This window comes from Leguminivora glycinivorella, chromosome 2, assembly GCF_023078275.1.
Source record: "Leguminivora glycinivorella isolate SPB_JAAS2020 chromosome 2, LegGlyc_1.1, whole genome shotgun sequence".
In the NCBI taxonomy this organism is placed as follows: domain Eukaryota; kingdom Metazoa; phylum Arthropoda; class Insecta; order Lepidoptera; family Tortricidae; genus Leguminivora; species Leguminivora glycinivorella.
Window position 1 is genome coordinate 12,449,281 of NC_062972.1, and position 9,999 is coordinate 12,459,279.

The 9,999-nt window shown below is 36.1% G+C and overlaps 1 protein-coding gene across 1 annotated transcript; it reads left to right on the top strand.

Moving 5' to 3' along the window:
- Window positions 1-633: 633 nt before the first annotated feature.
- On the top strand, window positions 634-9,999 carry LOC125242300 (roundabout homolog 3-like). Its single transcript, XM_048151067.1, is given in 18 exon segments — window positions 634-906; window positions 2,116-2,160; window positions 2,163-2,307; window positions 2,685-2,788; window positions 3,306-3,459; window positions 4,472-4,676; window positions 4,858-5,044; window positions 6,076-6,200; window positions 6,280-6,414; window positions 6,539-6,736; window positions 6,849-7,146; window positions 7,250-7,365; window positions 7,514-7,725; window positions 7,958-8,118; window positions 8,201-8,332; window positions 8,417-8,568; window positions 8,659-9,104; window positions 9,196-9,999. Coding segments are annotated over 18 exon segments (2,994 nt in total). The 5' UTR covers window positions 634-809; the 3' UTR covers window positions 9,278-9,999.

Below are 9,999 nucleotides of genomic sequence, written 5' to 3' on the forward strand. Positions count from 1 at the left end.
AGCATATACGATAGTATAAAATTGTTTAGTGTCTTTGCGGTTATTAAGCTATGTTTTTAGATTATTATGCAATGCTCAGTTACGATTACTATAAACACGTAAATTTACTTTGCCGTTATTAAGCCATGTTTTATGTATTATTCAATCCTAAAAAACGGCTAAAGTATACTTAACCGTGTTTTAACAGTAAAATCATACATATTTTAGGAATTATTTGCATAACTTAAACACAAAATGGCGAATTTCTAATAAATTAAACAATATTTAATTAAATTGATTTTAAATAATGTTAACGAAAGTATGAAAAATAACTTTAGGTTAATATTAAATAAGACGATAACTTTAACAAAAAAATATCCAACTCGCCCAAGCGCCATTTATGCAGTTAATACCACGTGTAAATTACAACGTTAACAAAAAACAGTAATTAAGCCACCAGACAAGTTTTAATCCAACTCAAGTTGAATGACACATTGATCGCTAAATTAAAGTAATTACGCTGTCGTCGGTCTTCGAACGCGTAGCGTTTTCGGGAAATCGTAGCTTAACAATCGCGGAAAAGCTCACCGGTAAGCTACGGAGTCGGCGCGAAATGACAACAAGAGTGGGGGGCAGTAACCTCCGGCACACCGCACGGGGAGGCCGCGTCGCTTCTCGCCGTAAACACATCGCGATATCTCGAAACTACGAAATGGTTTGAGACTTTTTAATGACATCAAAGTTCTTCCTAGTGCGTTTACAGTGACAATGGACTATGAAAGAGTAAATAACTATGTTTAAGTGTCAAGTGCGGGGTGACGGTAATCAGTATGGTCGCGGGTGCAATTAAGGCAGATAAACGAACATGCGACCAGTTCGGGATCGTGCTTTTGTATCTTTTACTCGTTTTTACTGGTGTCACAAATGGTAAGTTTAAAATTAAATATGTATTAAAATGAAATATAATCTGTATTTGGATAGCTTTTGTTTTGTTTGATCGAGTCTATAATAACAAAACAAAGATGACCCACCGATCTAAAAGATATAGATAGTTAATTAAATTACATTTTAAACGTATTAGTTATTAGAAAATTGATTATATTAAATATTTCTTCATGAGATGACCGAAACTTGTTTTCTAAATCGACCTCCGGTGATGATATTTTAGCCACTTAGTTAGTTGCTACTGTATTAAGTTTGTCTTTGATATAAAATATGTTGATTGTAGAATCAATTTATCTATCTATGTTAATCAGACGGAAGGACCAAATTATTTGTTGTTTGTTTAAAATCTTATTAGAATCCTGATTGCAGTGTTTCCGAGTAATGAAGTTAAAATAGAACTTGAGTTTCAATTATAAATAATAAGATTTTTTTATTCTTATTGGCAATGCAATCGGCATCAACGTAGCGCTGTATCAAAGCTGCACTACGCAGTATGAATCAGAAAGTTCCCTGTTAATAAGCTAATGAGTGAAATTAGATAGATTAGTAAATTATTTTCTAATATAAGTACACATATTCATTATAATGAAGCATTTAGTATTACCAACTCCCAGTCCGCCGTCGAGCCGTTTGCCTCTATACCTACATAATATATATAATATGTATTGTTCTATATAAATAATGCAATAATATTGTTATATGTATTAATAGGTACACATTGAATAGATATACCAACAATGCACGTGCATTATATAAGTATGTGTATACACCGAGAATCTTATCAAGAACAATAGGTTAGGTTAGGTACCTTCCATTATGAGGTTGTCAATAAATATTAGTTTTTGCTCGCTATGCCACAGAATATATAATAGTACAAGTACCTTATGCCGAGCCAGTTTTATTAGAAGTTAGAGGTTTTGTTAAAATTCATGCTAAGTAATATATGTACTTTATAGTAACAATTACGTTATGTTATCACTCAAAATTTTACGTTTTTCGTTAAGCATATTTAGATAATTCAAGTAGTCAGCATACTTGCTTGGACATATAAAAAAAACGTTATCCTAAATTTTTTAGTTATTTTATGTTGTGACTGGGTAAATTCAGAGCTATTACCAAAACCACAGCAATTACTTCCAAATTCCAATCCTATTAACTAATGACATAGGGACTAACCCTCATTTTCCGTAGCCCAAAGCCGAGCCCCGCGGATCAAGGAACACCCAGCGGACACTATCGTGGGCGGAGCGAACCCGCAACGCTGCGGTGCGTGGCTGAAGGCAAGCCTAAACCGACCATACAGTGGTACAAGGATGCGGTACCACTGGCGCCCACGGATCACCCTCATAGGGTGTTGCTTGAAGATGGACTACTGTTTCTTAGGTTAGTAATAAAACATTTTAACCTGGTTTACTGGAGCCCGCGGATCACGGAGAACCCGGCGGTTGCGATGCTGCGGTGTGTGGCTAAAGTCAATTCTAAACCGACCCTTAGGTATTGAAATCTAAGGAATAGTCGAATACTTAGCACGTTCAAAGCATTTTAAAAATAAACAAGAACCCAATATATGTACTTCAGAAATAAAAGAAATGATCCCCTTTATGTCATGTAAATAAATATTAGTCGGCACTTGATATGAAAACTAATCCTTCATATTCGCGTTATTAACCGCTCCAAAGAACTTTTAAGTCCAATGTAAATCAATAGTCCTAAGAACTAGTAATGAAACACCCCACAGTGACGTGTTTGTTTGCGTTTAGGGTTATGCGGGGCAAGAAGGAAAACGACGAGGGCGTGTACTGGTGTGTGGCTCGGAACTCTGCGGGGGAGGCGGTCAGCAAGAACGCCACACTCACTATTGCTGGTAAGAAGGTCTATAAAACAAATAATTTGGCTTTCGAAGACAGAAGGGCCCTTATGCTACAAGTGGCGAGAGCTCAGCGACGATGCAGTTAGGGTCAGCAACGGGCAAAACACCTCTAGAATTACAGGTGTCCTTAATCTTGGCGGGTATGCTTGTTGCCATTGACGTAATAACTAACAGTGAAATAAAGTGTCTGAACTTCCAAGAGAAAGTCGAATTTAGAGGTCCCTGTTTCATTTGAAGCAACAAGGACCTTTTAAACCCATTGTCTAATGAAAGCCTCATACACTGATAACAGAAACTAATCACCATTGCACCTTTTTTCCTGTGATGTTATTTTTTTACATCTCTACCTATCTCTTCTCATTCTGTATCTACATACAGAAAAAAGTAAGAATGTAAACTCACTTTCACTTATTTGAAATATGAACTACAACAAAATCGTTGAAACAAAGGAATAGCAGAAAACCAGTCCCAATAACTTAAGTTCAAAATTAATCAGCAAGTTTTGTTGCAGTCCTACGCGATGACTTTAGAACAGAGCCTCGAGACGTAAAGGTGGCAGGAGGCGAGCCGGCTTTGCTGGAGTGTTTAGCGCCCAGGGGAGCTCCGGAGCCGTCTGTGCACTGGACCAAAGATGGTCACGTGGTTGATGTAGACGTTAATGGCCGGTATGGAAATACTCTTGCAGTATTACGCAAGCACTAACATTTTATTTATTTATTTATTTATTTAAAGGTTTACCAACAGTTATTACAATGAATCTTATGTAGTTTATACTAAAATTAAGTACATGCTTAATGTATAACTTATTACAGGTAAACACAACATGCAAATATTTAAACTAATTAAGTCTACAAATAGCTGACACATTTGATCACCTTAAACATTGAGTATAAACCTAGCTCAAACATTAGCTTAATCTTAGTAGGTCTGTCTTACGACTGTTTAAATTCGATAACGTAGGATATAAACGTACCTAAACAATAACACGTATATAGTACAATAACTGTTGAGTCGAGAGTTAGTTTTCCTCTAGGTATTTACATAGTTATAACATTTTTCTTTAAATACCTACATGTAAATGTCATTTAAAGAAAAAGTATTACAAAAAGTTATCGTATTTGTTTTGTTGAGAATCACAATATCAATACTGTATAATTGTTAAGTAATCGATATTTGTATTTGTGTCAAACACTGATGGGAACAATTATATTCTAATACATTCATTTACACTAATTTTTTCCAAGTAATAGAGCAATAAACAAACGACATCATTACAACAAAGTTAAAAAAAATCAAACTATGAGAGTTACCTAGAAAAATTAAATGAAAGCATTTCAATTTACATAGAAATCCCCGATTGTGAAACCTTTCCCGTAATTGCATTAATCCATAAAAAGCGCTTGTAAACAAACGTAAATCACCTGTTTTATACGACATTTATAAATCACGGATTTGCCAAGAACGGTTCCCGTTCCGAGAACAACATTTCAAACAAACAATTGAAGATTGCCAATAATTCCGCCTTTTGAATGTTGAGGAAAGTAATAATCCGGTATTTTGTACAAAAAAGTGTAATGAAACGACATCTTCTGAATGAAAAGGAATATTGCGATGGCAATATTGTAGAATCATTTGTGTGTAAATATTTTGAAGCATTTTCGATACTTTTTTTTTCAGAATATCGTTACTAGACGGTAGTAATCTTAAGATCCTGGAAAGTCTTCCATCAGACAGTGGAGTGTATCGGTGTGTGGCATCGAACGTTGCTGGTGAACGCCAGTCGCGTCCCGCGACATTACTCGTGTTACGCAGGCCGCATTTTCTAGTGAAACCCAATAACATAACGGCGCTGATAGGCCAGAACATTGAATTCCATTGTCAAGTAAGTCACATAGGTGTAATGTTTTGTCACTGTTTTGAATTGTAATAGCATGTTCAGGTATCGCATCCTGTATTGAGTCTTTTATGACTCGATCGGTGTTTGGTTACTGAATTGATAAGCCAGAAAGCTAGTGTCACGATTCAGAACTAAACACATCTTCTTTTGTTCATATGTTTTGTAGGCATCTCCTGAATCCGACGTGTCAGTGACTTGGTCTCGAGACAGTGGGACGTTATCGCCATATGCTATAGTCCGGCGAGGATCGTTGAGGATAGACCGGGTCGTGTCGTCAGACGGAGGCACCTATACATGCCGAGCGGAGAGCCAAGCTGGGTCCAGCAGCGCTAGTGCCATACTTACTGTACATTGTAAGGACTATTCTATAATTTTACACACATTTATATTTATATTTGGCCCGAAAATTATGAGTCCAAATCGTGTTAGTTTAAATGAATATATACGGACTATTCTAATTAATTACTTTCTATTAACCATATAAGTACGCTTTTCTACTTCACTTCTCAATCTGTTATTTTGTGTTTTTTTTTTTTAGTACTACGTCAACTAGAACCCTTGCGTTCCATTTGAGAGTCCGTCAATTCCGTCCGTCCGTCCGTCCGTTTCGTCCGTACCAACGTAATCTTAGCAAGATAGCAAATTGGTACCAATTTGTATTCAATTGCCAACAAAGTGCAAAAATAAAAAAGAGCAAATTGTTTTTTGCTTCCCCCTACATGCAAGTCGAGGCTAATATATTTTTTCATTCCAACTAACGTGTGATATTGTTGGATACGGTATTTAAAAATTAAGGGTTTAGTCAGATCGTTTTTTGATAATATTAATATTTTTTATCCACTAGTGGAAACAAAAGTAACTTTTGACCATATGTTTAAAAAATATGAAAAAAGTCAAAAGTAACTTTTAAAATTGAGGAAAAGTAGGTTAATCAGTAGTTTTTAAAAAGATGATTTACCACCTACGGAACTACTGAAGCAGTGCCCGAAACGGTTTTGCGTTGTAGTTTCCTCAGTATAGTGACTACTACTAAAGTTTCGTTACACTTGAGAGATCAATGTATTTTACTTTTGTCAAAACGTATCTTACAAGATACATAATTCTACGCCTTTGTTTTTGTATTTGTTCTAAGAATCCAACTTGCTCGTTTTTCAAATTCCACACTGGCGTTAAAATACAACTTTGAGGTATAACAAATATTTAATTACTTGAAAGCCGCTAGCGTACCTACATTCAACGGTAAAAACTAATAGCTGCGGTCGGATATGGCTCGACATGACAGATGTTCATTTTGATATCTTTTGTAATAATTGTAATAGTCACTTGAAGTGATTTAGTTTTTTTTAATCATTACAAAAATAATATAATAACCATGTTATTTTAGCCTTACCTCATTTCACTCGAGTGCCATCCGATCAAACTGCGTGGGAAGGAGAAGAGGTTTCTTTTTCATGCGAGGCTGAAGGTACCCCAAAGCCCTTAATTTTTTGGACAATGGAAGGATCTCAGGTAAAGATTAAATAAAATATAATCGAAGCATAACATTTGTACTTCGAATAGTATTAAAGCATTACAATAATGTTTGCAGGAATTGGTGTTCCCAAAAGCTAGTCACGGTTCTGGCACGTTGTATTTAGATAAAGTGTTGATTCGACATGCCGGCAGACTAACTTGCGTGGCCGTCAGTGAAGCAGGGAGTTCTTTACATACTGCCACGCTGCAGGTGCGTGCTCTTTCTTACTCGTTTTAGCTTTTTAAATAAAAAAGTCATATTTTATTAAAATCATACTTATACGTATTTGTGAAACTTTGAGGTAAGAATGATGTCTATCCTTTTGCTTTTCTAGGTATTAAGAAGAGAAGCGAACTCATTTAACGCTGAGATAGATTCTTCAACTCCTTATACAGAATTAAGTAAACCACAAAACCACCCACCGATGACGCAGTACGAGTTAGTACAAGCACGCCGGTACTTACAACAAGATGTGCTTACTTTGAGACGAGTTGAAGGAATATCCGCGAACACGTTGAAAATTGTTTGGGAAGTAAGTTTTACCATGTTTTCCTCATTTACTTAAACATTGATTACTTACCTACTTAGATTTTCCTGTTCTTAACGTTTAAATGTGTTTTATAGACGTGTGTATTTTTCTTTAGGTTATGACTGATTACAACGAATATTTAGAAGGAGTTAAAATCTGGTTTAACGGAACATCTTTAAATCAACAACACATGATGGAATTTCAAAATCCAGCATCAAATACATCTACAGGCAATGTTATTCGATCAAAGTTCGGAAACTTTTCAATGACAACCGTTCATAACAGCGGATCATCTAGCCATGTTTTAACTGGATTAATGCCTTACTCTCAATACGACGTGTTCATAATGCCATTCTACAAACTATTGTTGGGCAAACCTTCAAATTTGAAAAGTGGCTTCACTGAGGAAGACGGTAAGACGGTTTATTCATAGTTCTTGTTTTGAAGTTGTGAATATGGTGGTCGTAATGTCATTAAGTTTTCTCCGCTAAGTGGTAAAGTTCCGCGTGTTTCCAGTGCCGTCAGCGCCGCCGCAGAGCGTTACTGCGGGAGTGATTAATGCTACGTCTGCTTGGATTCGCTGGGATCCACCTCCGCTGCATACTTGGAATGGTGAACTGTCGGGATACCTAGTAAGTAGTTTCTTACTTTGCTTGTCTGGTAAAGTCTGTACATTCTTAAAAGTTTTATTATATTTGTTGTGTCTAGATTCTTATATGTTCGTATGTAAGGGATGGGTGTTTATGACGTACACTTAATAAGTTTAACTTTCTTTCAAAGATTGAGGTACGCGTTGGAGGTAGTGCCGGAGGTCGTGTAGTGGGACAAATGTCGCTGGGCGCGCGCACGCGTGCGGCTGCGGCCAGCTCCTTACGCGCAGGCGGACGATACAGCGCGCGCGCCGCTGCTGTCACGCGCCGTGGCCATGGGCCTTTTAGTGCGCCCGCGCATTTACATATGCTACCAACGCATACCCAAAGACAATACGTCCAGTAAGTAGCTATTAGTGTGAATTCGATACGTACATTTTGTTCTCAGAGTAATATTAGGTTTAATAGTAATGAAAGTAAATTCAGTAAAACTTTCTATCGTAAAATTACTGTGACATACTGTATACAAAGCTCCGGTCAATCGTAATATAATCCATAACTTACATATGTTATTGATACATCAATTACATTGTCTGTAACGACTTGTTACCTAAATAGTTGTCTATTGTTACAGAACGGAACCGGCGAGAGACAAAGCAATATTGTCGATGTTCCAAGAAACTTGGCTGCTGGCGCTCTGTTTAACTTTATTAGTGCTAATCCTGGCTACTACCGGCACCGTTGTTTATATTAGGACTCGACATTCGAAGCAACGAAAAAGTCAGAATTCTACTGGTGAGTTTAATAGTAACATTTTTTTTTTAATTATATTATAGGCGGAATTTCATTAAATGCCTAAAATTAGCTTTACTTCCAGGAAGCGCCATAACTAACGCTCAACAGTGTCTGTTAGGAAAAGAAGCTGTATGGCTTCGGGAAAGACCACTATTTGAAGGCTCTAATGAACCAAGAATAGAGATTTTAAACTGCCATCAAAGTTTACTTCATGGTAAGAACGTTTCTCATGTTATAATTTCATAATGTGCTCTTTGATATTATCCGTAAAGGCTCATTATAAAAATATATATTTTAGGCGCCAGATCGACTGGTACTATGACAATGGAAGCAGAATACACCCTTCCACAACAACAAAACAATATAAGCATGATGCCTCATGAAGAACAGGGAAGAATTCCACCAGAGCCATATGCATCAAGCGCTATTTATACAGAACTGAACTACCCTGTAAGTATTACATTGACAGCAATGAATTAAATTCAAAATATTTTTAAATGTTCTGATTTGTTTGTGAAATACAAATTACTTCTTACATAGGTTCACACCGACGCAGAAGATTCGTGTATGAAATGTGCAGTAAGCCCGGGATCCTATGATAACAGTATGGTCAGATCATTCGCAGACAGCAACCAATATTCCAACGAAGAGTGCTCCACGTGTTGTCGAAGCAGTAGTTCCACTTTGACAAAAGACTACAGCGAGATGACTAAATGTGGAAACGATGTTGATGAAATGCAAGATATGTCAATAGATGACTGCCCGTCATGTAAGACACATCATTCTAGATCTTCCAGTCATCACGATGAAAATAAAGAATGGGCTATAGCAGAAGTAGAATACGATTATCCTCAATGGCATTGGTTGGGTAAAGAGAACAGTTTTCGGAGCAATGGCGAAGGTCCACGATACGCTGCAGAAGATAGAAACGATCAAAATTGTAGGATGAATCTTTGTGACATCCTTCCTCCACCTCCATATGAAAGGTAACCTATATAGTTAATAAATGATCAGTAAAAATATATTTTAGGTACTTATTTACGATACGGTTTCTAAGCAAAACATCCTTGTTCACAGAGAGTCTCCCTATCGAGAAATGCACGCATTTACAAATCACTCAGGGGCATCAGGTTGTTCAGGACATACGTATCGAAGCTAATTTTGGTTAAGTATTTATTATACTGTAAACAAAATATCACTAGAAACGTAACTCAAGCAATACTAATTTATAGAGAAATGTACATAATTATTTGTATGAAATATCTGCATATATGGGTGGAAGTCTTAATCTAGGAGTGGAATGAATGATTTGATTGAGCAAGCCAGTCTTCGATAGCTATAAAATTATTTCATTCAGCCATCTAAAACAAACGGGAGTTGTCACTTATTTTGGCATATTCATAAATAAATACATTTGTTTTTTTTTATCTTGGAAAATTCTAAAATTCAGTACGAGAAGTATATCACATAGTTATTGTTTTATATTAATTGACTGGTGTAAGGAATGTAGCATATGTGAACGTGTTTTCAAAATAGACTGCCATGTGACGTAACGTAGGTATAGTTTTTCATCTCTCTAGTGACTGTGATATAGTATAATTTTGGACGTTTTTTTTTGTTTTGTACATATTTTAAAATGTTTGATATTCTTATACAATTTTAACATTGTCTTATTTATTGTGTGTAGTGAAATATTATTACCAATGCGAACAACAGCCAATTTAGAGGATTATTCACTTTACACGGCATTTCCAATACATTTTGTAATGAAAATAGAAAGCTATCTATACCTTTGCAATTTTATATGCATATTCATTTGATCTTGTACCAATTTAGTTACGTCGTTAACCAGCTCGTATTATTAAAACAGTACATTACGAA